At 33.6% G+C, this 11,652-nt stretch overlaps 1 protein-coding gene across 1 annotated transcript; it reads right to left on the reverse strand.

Moving 5' to 3' along the window:
- Positions 1-2,578: 2,578 nt before the first annotated feature.
- LOC135844773 (plexin-A2-like) lies at positions 2,579-10,523 on the reverse strand. The gene is made up of 7 exons (XM_065363118.1): positions 7,485-10,523; positions 7,169-7,403; positions 5,740-6,023; positions 5,384-5,577; positions 4,662-4,802; positions 4,374-4,485; positions 2,579-2,716 (listed from the first exon to the last, which is right to left on the reverse strand). The coding sequence occupies exons 1-7, from the start codon at positions 10,398-10,400 to the stop codon at positions 2,609-2,611; spliced, it is 3,990 nt and encodes a 1,329-aa protein (XP_065219190.1). The 5' UTR covers positions 10,401-10,523; the 3' UTR covers positions 2,579-2,608.
- Between the last annotated feature and the right edge of the window lie 1,129 nt (positions 10,524-11,652).

The following is an 11,652-nucleotide window of genomic DNA, read 5'->3' on the forward strand; positions in this document are numbered from 1 at the left end:
GTTTGATCTGGACCCTGCAAAGTGGTCAGATTTCAGTTTAGAAGGCTCAGGGATTGGCTTGCTCAATAAAAAATTAGTCAAAACACAATTTATGCAGACCAGCGTTGAAAATGAGCGCCATAGGTACATACCTATATTCGAAATTGACGACCTAAAATTGGTCCAGAACTATCGCATCCTGCGTCACCAAAGCTGCAATTCGCGTCACCCTTTTTAAAACCCCCATCTACCAACTGGATACCTTGCAGTGTGCATAAATGAGAAGTGTGCGCGAGTTTGCGATAACAAATTCAAGATTGGTGTCTTGGGTGGGGGGGGGGGGTGGTACAATGAATTCATTGCCGCAAATCGCAGCTTATGATACTTTCCAAAATCAGAATTTGCAAAACTTGAGAAAAAAATTAAGTAACTTATAAGAATTTTTTTATTCAAATTGGTTATTTTTATATCTTTTGTTGAATAATGTTTTATGTTTTTTTTAGATTTTTAAATACCTACCTACTAGATAAAATTTTTAAAAAATTCTTATTTATGCCTACTTACAATCATAGACCAAAATATTACATCAGAAAGCCCCGTTACAATCATTATTGTTTTAATTTAAAACATGGAAAGTTATTCTAATAAGTAGTCTGTTTCTGTAGCTTCATTGACAATTCCAATGGTGTTGATAATACTCAATTTTGACTCACATGAAACAGGTTCTTTTAAAAATAAATATGTACAAATTCACAGAATTTTCGATGAATAATAAAATCCAAAATTAGAATAGGTGCAAGTAGGTAAATGATTAGTTATTTCGATATAGGTGACTTATTACTTCATTATCATCAGCACTGGACATTTCTTCCAAATTTTCCAGAATCATTGAAAACGTTGGCCGGTTTTCTGGTATTCCTACACATGTTGGCTACGTTATCAATATGATGCATGATCATGCTTTCGTTTGTGTGCTACCTACTAGGTGTTATCTGGAAAATATCAGTGATGGCAGCATATTTACTGACGTCAAATTTAAAAATCATTTTTCGATACTAAACTTTTTTAATTTTGAAATTCATGTTCTATTTTCTTATATGTATAGATTTATTTCATACTTTCCATCTGGTACTGGAAATTTACACCTATCAAAAAAAGATTTTTCCTTTTTAAAAAATAGGCAAATTTTACCGATATTTTATTACCTATTTTTTAAAAATTGATTTTTACTTATTTATGCATTTTTGATGAATGATTAAAATTCTTTCTTGATTCGTTAATTTCATTCAATTTGATTTTTATTTTCATTTTTGTATCCACTGATCCTACTCTCATATAATTTTAAAACACTATTCAAACTTTTTCATGAAAGATCTTAAAATTTGTTTAACAGCTTCGCGTTGGTATTGAAATTTTAGAAAATGAAATTTTGATAGTTTCAAAATTAGAGTTTGCAAAACTTATTAAAAAAATTCAAATTATAAGAGTAGTTTGCATGTAGTTTCATTCAACTTGGTCATTTTGATATTTTCTGATGAACTTTGTTTTTTTGTTTTTTTAGTTTTCAAGATTTCAAAAATGTTTATAATCATTTTTTGAATATAAATTTTCTGAATTTCGAAATTCGTGTGTTATTTTCTTATAAAGATCGGTATCACACCTTCCATCACTAAAAATTAGAAAATCAAAAAAAAAGAAAAAAATGTTATATTACATTCTTTTTCATCCTCATTTTTTTTAATCCTGAAAATTTAATTTGAAATTTCCATTTTGGAAATCATCGATGTTGAGGTGGAAAAGGGAATTTTTAGGCATCCATTTGACTGAACGAGTAAGAAATTGGTTGTTGGTCTCTTTTTAAATCGGTGAATTCATCGCAACCGTCGGTAACGCAACAAAGTTTGATCTTCACCCTGCAATGCTGTCAGATTTCAGTTCAGCACAATGAAATTTTATCAAAACTCAATTTAGACAGACTGACGATAAAAATGAACGTCATATTCGTAATCGGCGACCCAAAATTAATCCAAAACCGTTGTTTAAGTACTGTAGCTGAAATGAAATAAATTCCCTTCTCAGATTTTCACAATTTCAAAACTTTTAAAAATCATTTTTCGATACCAAATTTTTAAAATTTTGAAATTCATGTTCTATTTTCTTGTACATAATATAGATTTATTTCATACTTTCCATCACCTGAGATTTAAAAATCAACATCTACCAAGAAAAAATTGTTTCCTCTTTAAAAAAAAATCTTGTCAATTTGGGTTCAAAATTTTAAACGACATTTTCACCGGAACCATTGGTGGTCGACAATAGATTTATTAAACTTTTTGCAAGAACCACTCAGAACACTTTTCCCAGAATTTCACTGAACTGTGCTGAAAAAAATCAGATTTCTGTAGAAAGTACTTACCTACTCGTATATAAAACTGTCTACCAACTGTTTTCATCAAAAATAGAGATATACTCGTAAGTGATGGAAGTAGGTCCAGTTTTCATTTCCAAAAAATATTCAATGGGTAGATAAATATTTTTTTAATTGAAAAAAAAATCAATATCACAACATAAAGGTAAAGTATATTTATTGTAACTTTTTCCGCCAACAACTTTAAGAATAATGTAATTACTAGGGTGTAATAGATAATAAGTGGTCACCTTCCAAAGCTTCATTATCAGATTCGCTGCACTCACTGTCAATACTACTTGACTCATATAAATCAGGTTTCTCCAAAATCTATGCAAATCAATAAAATTTGTGATTACCATAGGCACAAATTATGAAAAACCTACGAAGAGGACAATTACGTTGTTGAATGTAGTAGGTATAATATAGGTAGTGTAATGAATGGAATGAACAGAAATATAAAAATTCCTGTTCTCCTTTGAGGAGCCCCTAAATCCTGTTTATTCTTGCGTCGCGAGTTCCGAATCATTGGCCTTGATTGCCCATAACGTTGTTTCTCACACTGCGAGCTTTTATAAAAGTTCAACGATTCTTTGTCGAGCTACGACTAATGTTGTTTTATCGTCGAGCTCCAACACATCGTCGCACAGTGGGCTGTGAGCACCCTCAAAACGGGCGTAATTCAAGAACTTACAATAAACCCAAAAACAATTGTAAAATTATATCCTCCCTTATGTTTTTGGGGTCGCAGAATACGAATTTGACAATATTTTTTTGTAGGGGTATGGGGTGGGGGGGTGAGGGGGGTCAAAAATTCAAAATTTGACCATAATGACGTGTGATATGTCGAAATGTATGTTTTCGAGGGTGTAGATTACGAATCTGACAATATTTTTTTCGTAGGGATGAATGGTGAGGGATGAAGGGGGTGAAAACGGTGAAAAATTCAAAATTTGATTATAATGATGTGTGATACGTCAAAATGTACCAAGTATGAATAATTCAACTGAAAGTAAGTACTTTCCATCAATTTACTGGATTTTAGTTTTTATAAAGTAATTATAGAGATACGATTCATCTTGAAACCCCGTTTTTCTCCTACTCGGCGGCACAAATTGGAATAGAACAAATTTTCTCACGTACTCTCACGGGAAATTCCAGTGACTGGTAATACTTGAGATAGTGTATTTCAAGATGTCAATTGCCATTTTTGACCGAAAGTGACCCAACGACCCCCATAGTCGATTGTAGTGAAAAATCATAGTGAATTTTGTTAAAAAGTTACAAATTTTTGTCTTAGTGGGACTTTGACGGCTCCCCAACAGAAAATTCTTCATCCCCACCCTTCACCCCTCCTACACCCTCGAAAACGTACATTTTGACATATCACACGTCATTATAGTCAAATTTTGAATTTTTCGCTGTTTTCACCCCCTTCATTCCCCACCATTCACTCCTACGAAAAAAATATTGCCAAATTCGTCATCTACACCCTCAAAAACATACATTTCGACATATCACACGTCATTATAATCGAATTTTGAATTATTCACCGTTTTCACCCCTTTCATCCCCCACCATTCAGCCCTACGAAAAAAATATTGTCAGATTCGTAATCTACACCCTCGAAAACATACATTTCGACATACCACACGTCATTATGGTCAAATTTTGAATTTTTGACCCCCTCACCCCCCCCCACAGGGAGGATATCATTTTATAATTGTTTTTGAGTTTATGGTAAGTTTTTGAATTACGCCCGTTTTGAGGGTGCTCACAGCCCACTGTGCGTCGTTGAGCTGCGACTAATCCTCACTCCACCTGAAAGATCCCTTTATAAAAAGCTCAAGCGACTGACTACGATTATTAGAAGGATCTTAGAATCTTAAGAGCTTTGTCAACCTTATGTGTTGAGTTGAATAAAACTTTAAAAAGTAAGTACCTTTTGTTCTAACATTATTTAATTCATCACAGTAGGTATAATTACTTCATCATCACCGCTACTCTGCAGCAATATTTCCTCCAAATTTTCAACAATCACTGAAAATGATGGTCTATCTTTCGGAATGTAATTCCAACATTGACGCATAATGCTGTACCTGCAGTCACATAATTGAATAGGTACAGAAGATAAGTAGTCGTATATCATTGCTCGAATTCTTCCAACAGGAAAATTCAACTTTAAAGAAATTATTGGTCAGTAAGGCTCCATTTGTAAAAATGACCCAGTTACTTGGTGCCTGCTTCAAATTTAAAGAGTATGTTTGGAACTTACATTTCCACAGAGCAATCCGGAGGTTTCTCCATGCGATACCCTGAATGTAAATCTCGCAACAATTTCTTCATGTCGGTGAATGTGGGATAAGGTGAGCCACCCAAAGTCATAATTTCCCATAATAATATGCCATAAGACCATCTTAAAAAAGGTGAATAAATACTTGAGTACGTCGATAGAATTTCATGAGCTAGTGAATGAATTTTAAAAAATGCTAACTTAATTTGAATTAAAAAAAAAAACAAAACAAAAATTCTATCAAATCGAAAAAACAAAAATTTTACCAAATCAATCTACAAATCTGAAATTTAGTACTATACACATACCCTTACTGGGCAATTCCATTGGTCAAAATTTTATAGAAATTTCTGCACTCAAAAAATTGCCGGAGACTCCTGATCTGCTCCAAATGATTTGATTTGAAGCCGTTTACGACCAATTTGGAATGTCCAAATTAAGGTAAATCATACCTAAGTACTAAACTTATAAGTTAACAAACAGTTTTCTGTAAAATTTTGAATTTTCCCATTTCTGGTCGAAATATTTTCATAAACCAAAAATCTTAAATCGCCCCCGGAACTCTTGAAATTTTAGCCGGCGATGTCAATTTGGGTTTATCCATTTTAAAAGTTCTTAGATTGGGATATTTCTTGTCAGAACATCATTGATTTATTGTTTCTATAGAAGCGATAGGTAAGGTAATTACATGGTATTCTACTTACACATCGGATTGGACTGTATACAGTTTACGAAGCAATGCCTCTGGTGCCATCCATTTTACTGGTAATCTACCACCTGATTTTTTTCTGTAGTAGTCTTTATTTTTAATATCTCTAGCTAAACCAAAGTCAGCTATTTTCAAAATATGGTAATCCGATACTAAAATATTTCTCGCTGCTAGATCTCGGTGCACACACTGAAAATTGTTAAGATGTGGTAACCACATGTAAATGTAAATATTCGTCTATAATTAGGTTTTTAGGTTTACACAGAGCCTGAGTTAATTAGGTATAAAAAAATAAAATAACATAAGTACCTACTCAAGAGTACTTTATTGAATGTGTAGGTAGGTACCTACTTTCTTAGAAGACAAGTATTCCATCCCTCGAGCAACTTGTAGACAAAATGTAACCAAAGTCCTTTGAGATAGCTCGCTTGGTGCTGTTTCAAAATTTTCAGAAGCAACATGCTTGTGAAGAAAGCTTTGTAGGTTTCCATGAAGTGCATATTCTGTGATGATCAGCAAAGGGCCATTTTGAGTGCAGCATCCGAGTAAACGTAAAACATTGGGATGCATTCCTATTAGTTTCATGATTTCCATTTCTGATACTAAATCAATCATATCTGCATCGGAATGTTTTACTACGAATGATAAAGTGAATTTCAACGGATTAGTGCACATTATTGAGTGAGTTAATGATTGTATCTGATCAGGTCTGAATGATTCTAATATGATAGTTATGAAAAGAGAAAGAAATTGACCCGACGAGCGAAGCGAGGGTAAACGATTTTGATAATTTATTTTTTGAGAGGCAAAAAAACTGTCTTTTTTGCGAGGAATTTATTTTTCGGGTCCAAAATTTGAAAATTTGAATGATGAATTCCTGAAGATTTCAATTTTTTACAATAAAAGCAAACAGGGGTAAGCAAAGCGTGAACAAAAGCTATTCACGTTTCGAGGTGTGAAGTGTGTGTGTGTTTGTTTGTTTTGGTTTAAATACTTTTTTATTTAAAAATACTAACCTAATAACTTTTTTTTCAATGTTCAATTTGCAAAAGAAACAAAGAACTTTGAGCGAAGCCAGGGACACCGCTTTTTTGATTTATGTAAAAACTAAGTACCTAAGTATGTTTAGGTAATTATTATTTTTTGTTTTGTTTTTAATGAAGAGTATTTTTTGACTTCAATAATTGAATTTTAGAATTAGAATTTGAATAATAGTTAGGTACTTGAATGTACTTACATAGGATTTTAAAAACTGCGATTTTGGAAATCAAAGAAAAAGAAACAGGTCCCGACCCCAGCAAAACGAGGGAAAAAGCTTGAGAAAATTGGTACTCACAATCAGAAAAGTTGAGAACTGAGAAGTGTATTTTTCTAATTTAAACATTTTTTGAAAGTGAATAATAACTTTTTCGAAAGTTTAATTTGGACAAAGAAAAACAAAGAGGCCAAAGGAAAGCGAGGATAGAAGTTTTTGAACATTATTTATAATTCCATATGTAAGTAAATGATCATCAGAGCTGAGATTACGTGTTCAATGCGCATTTCATGTTTTGAGGAGGTTTTAGGTTTTGTTCCTGTCAAAATGTAAGGATCTAATTTGGTCTGAATGACGCGACGTGGTCTGATCAGAACTTTGATCAGATTAGTGCACTTGAGTTTGGAGGTTTCACATGGAACAACCCAATACTTAATTTAAGTACACTAAAGCAACAGCAATGATTTATTAAACATCAAGCTGAAGAATGTACGCAATAAATAGGTAAGCATGAAATTATAATACCTTTCAACATTTTAACAGCCACAGTCGTGGTGATATTCTCATCTACAATGCCCAAGGCTTCACCTTGAACAACTTTTCCGAATTCTCCCTCTCCTAGAAATCTTCCTAAAAACAATTTTTCGCGTGGAAATTCCCATTTGGTATCTAGTGGTAATAGATAAAATTCCATCTCTGGTGAAGTTTCTACATCCGTTTTAGGAACAGGCGTATACTCAATCGTAATATTTGGCAATTTCTGAAAACGATTTCATGATTGGAAGAAATAATTATGCATATAAAGGCTTTAATTAGTGAACTTTTCATGCAGTATACATACCAATATGTTTGCTAAACTTCCATCCACGTTAATTTTTTTCTCAACAACTATCTTCTTTATACATTGTCTCATCGCTATCGCGTCCATGCCCATCTTGTTAATTTGCTTCTGCATTTCCCTTGACATTTTCAAGCTTTTAAAGGACTTCTCTCGATATGCGATCAGTAGTTTTATCAATATGAAGACGATTACAATAAAAATGAGAGCACCGAAGCATACACCATAGATTATCCAATCGGACCAAAGTTTTTCAGTACTCACAATGGGAACCGTGTTAAAATAGGGTACAACCTGCTTTGAATAATTCCCAATTTGCACAGTAACATTTCCATAAGCAGTTGAAAAATCTTGTTCGGTTGTATTTTTATAATAATTGTGCTTCAGTGCAGATTTTTGTACCTGACAAGTCAGGTCACTTCGAGATATTATAAATATTTTGCAATTCTCATCTTCTACCCGCACAATGAAATCATCTATTCGGCAAACATTATCGATGTTTCGCCCTTTAATAACAAAACGAATGTTATCGTCAAGTTCAGTGACGGAATAATGCTCAAAAACTGGGTTTGGGTACACAAAAAACTTGGACGACTTGATTGATAAAGGGTCTCCTGCATTTGTCCTGTTGAGTAATACCATGAGTGTGTAGTTGAATACTTGAGGATTTTTCACATCTATCGAATGGCTGTCAATTTCCGGCATATGAGGTGATAAACAGTTGAACGTAGTTGAATTTTCTACTTCACATATTGTACTATTGTAAGTTTGACCGTGGCTATTCACTTGAAGAAACAATTTTCCAATTGATGTTTTATTCAACCCTAGATTATTGTCCATATAAATTGTAATTCCTCCGGCAGGAATGCCTTTCAATGTAAGATTATGTCCTTTTTCATCGAGATCAGTGTCAAAATACTTGTAAATGAAGTCGAATATGCGAAAATTGTCATCAAATTTAATAGCAATTTTACTTTCCAGAACAGAAGATGGACCCGTAATACAAGTTATTTCATTTTCATCGTGATGAAGTACTGAACATGATACATTTCCAATGTAAACATTTACGGAGCTATTAGCTTTAAAGTTTTTACCCTTAATGATCAGTTTGTTACCTCCATAGAAAGAGCCTCTTGTTGGATTGATGCTCTCAATTTTTGGATGAAAAATACCAAAATTCTGTTTGGATACAATGATGATGCCATGCACTTGAATTTCAACTGGACCTTCGTATTCTTCACGATCTGTTAAATTTATACTGTGAGTATCAATAGTGCAAACTATTTCTGCCGAATGCGGAGGTCGATAGGTGGTACAAGGTATTCCAGCAACTGCAATACTATGTTGGGAATTGTTGAGTGAACAAGCCAAATAATTATTACCCTGAATGGTAACATTAATGATTTCCCCTAAGATCCCTAGCGTGGGTTTAAATGAGGATATTGATGGAGCTAAGGAAACCTCCATCTTGGTCAGCTTTCGCTCAGTCATAATGTACAAATGATCCATTCTCGATTCAAAATATAAGTCTGAGTTTATTGCAAATCCTTCATCAATAGCAATATCCGTGCATTCGTGTGCATTGAATTTGTTTTCTACAACTATTTGCTTTAGATGACCAGTATTTGTACCCACAAACACAGCAGTATCATTTCTTGGATGTGGTTCTGCACGGACAGCTGTCACAAGCGTATCAAATATAATGGAAACCCTCGTCTTTACTGGAGAATAACCTTCGAGAGGCATCTTCAAGTTTTTTCCGTAAGATTTCGAATCGATGGGTTCGTTCTCTTCCTTACATTTTTGATCAGGTGGGTTTATGAATTCCAGTCCCCGGTACCCAGTTCCATTTTTGCAACGTTGGATATTTTCATTGAACTTGTGCTTTATTTCTTTCAGAGAATATATGCACAATGCACTTCTATTACTTGGTATGCTCGATTCATAACCAACAATTTGCTTTTCGCTTTGAGCAAAAGCCCCAAACAAGACTTTGTCTCGTGGGGTAATACCTAGCGAATCTGCCAATTCGGAACCTGGTTTTCCAACGAATGCAGCTTGAGCTAAGTTATATTTTCTTTCTTTTTCATCAAAGCATTCAATCGGAATCTCCATGTAGGAATTTTGGAACATAGTTTCTACACTGACCCTTACTAATTTCGATATGTACAGCGAGGGCTGTGTAGAATTCATTTGAGTGGTCAAAAAGTAATCAAAACCTCCTGAACTAAAACCGTATATGTAGTTAATAATATACTTTCCTTTATAGTCATTTCGAAGAGTGATGAGATCATATGAAGGAAGAAATTCGTTCCCAAATTTTCGCATCATTCTAGAAAGCGCTGGAACCACTGATTCACTCGTCGTAATAGTCACTCCAACTAACAATGTTGTTACTTCTGAACTTGCGTAAGTGATTGCAACAGTTGAAGCATTCTCATCTCGAGAAACTATCGGTCTAGTCACAGTACTCACTTCTCTTAATGGAACTCCAACGCTGTATATTTTGCATAAGCCGTAACAAGTGCTCCAGCACGACGTTAATTCAGAATTATAATGATCCAAAAAAAGAATTTTATTGGAATTGGCAATTGATTTTTTCACTCCATTTGATACATCTTTGAAGTCATCGCATTTCGGAGAAGAGTTATTTTGCCTCAAACTAGCAACTAATCTTAAATCGAAGCTTAACTGGTAGAGGACATCTACTGCTCCAATAAACACAAGCCCTTTAGTTTCATCCATCACAAGATGGTTGAACGTTGTAGAGTCCCGTTCCTCCATAAATATTTGATATAATCCGTTGTCTTCGAATTCCGAATATGTAACATTTTTTTGCAGTATACACAATATGAGAACTAACCAGCTGGCACAAACTGCATCACGGTTCATGCGAAAAAGGATCTGCAAGTTTGCCATGGGTATGGTTCCACTACAAAATCTAAAACCTCGGCTAGTTCATCCAGAAAAATCTGAAATGTATAATGGTTCCAGTACTTAACTAAGTTCAGTGAAATAAGAATATAGGCACTTAATTAGGTATTCGGTAATTATTAAGGCTAAAAAAAAAAAAAAAAAACACACACACACACTTCTAGATAAGTCGACAGTTTTTTCTGTTTCACATTCATTTTTTTAAAAAACACCTAGCTAACTTTACTTATGAGTGGTTTTAACATACTTTGATAAAAATGTTTGCTGGGGAGCTGCAACTTGAAACCCACGAGTTGTGAGGTGAATGTGTCAATAAGTCAGTAAAGGTTGTTGCTTCGACACCCCCTAGTTGGCACAACCAGAAAATTGGTATTTTTTTGCATGAGGTCACAATTTTGCAATTACCCCACTCTACCTTTCCTATTCTATTGTAAAAAAAACTTCTGCTTTTAGCCAATATTTTCAAAACTCCTGCTTTTCGTCAAAATTGTCTGCAAGTTCATCTTTTTTGACGAGATATTGTGGGCAAAGACCGTTTTCTAATGAATTATCCAAAAAATTCTATTTTATGCCAAAATGGTTAATAAAATCTTGTTGTTAGCCAAAATACTTGTAGATTAAAAGTACAGCTTTCAAAAAAATTGTCAAAAAGTCCTAACATTTGTCAGAATTTGTCTCAAAAAGTGCTGCATTTTCCATTTTTAAAATAAATCTTCGTAATTTTATATTTTTTCTCTCGATTTCCTTTTCTATTCAGTTTTTCTAGTTCTCTTTAAAAATATAAAAACTCTGACCCAAAAAAATGATAGGTACCTATGTTTATCACATCTATCTATCCTAGATAAGATACACAACGTATACTTTTTTTTTTCAAAATATGTAGTATGGGTAAAGGATCTTCAAAAATGCTGAAAAATTGATTTTTCAAACGATTCATCCGCTGCATAATGGATGAATTTTGGTTGAAAATTGTTTTCCTCTCATTGTCAAGCCTGGATTAAGTTGGTCAATTTTTTTATGGTTTCTAATTTGCGTTAAAAAATATAAATACAAAGTATTATTCATCACTCGGTTATTTTTAGAATAACTTTTTTTCATTCACTTTCATAAGACGTTGGCCTGATTTTTCCATAACTGCGTAAATTACCCCTCGATTTTGGGACATCAATCTGATTTTGAACCAATCCATTTCACGTAGATGATCTTTCAGTACAATTTTGTTTTTTTTCAAAGTTTT

This window comes from Planococcus citri, chromosome 4, assembly GCF_950023065.1.
Source record: "Planococcus citri chromosome 4, ihPlaCitr1.1, whole genome shotgun sequence".
Taxonomy (NCBI): domain Eukaryota; kingdom Metazoa; phylum Arthropoda; class Insecta; order Hemiptera; family Pseudococcidae; genus Planococcus; species Planococcus citri.

Excerpts from the sequence above, each read along its gene's own strand:
- LOC135844773 (XM_065363118.1), bottom strand. The coding sequence starts at position 10,400 with ATGGCAAACTTGCAGATCCTTTTTCGCATGAACCGTGATGCAGTTTGT. Across the intron at positions 4,486-4,661 it reads CCGGATTGCTCTGTGGAAAT|GTACAGCATTATGCGTCAAT; the intron begins GTAAGTTCCAAA and ends ATGTGACTGCAG. Across the intron at positions 2,717-4,373 it reads AGAGTAGCGGTGATGATGAA|ATTTTGGAGAAACCTGATTT; the intron begins GTAATTATACCT and ends TGATTTGCATAG.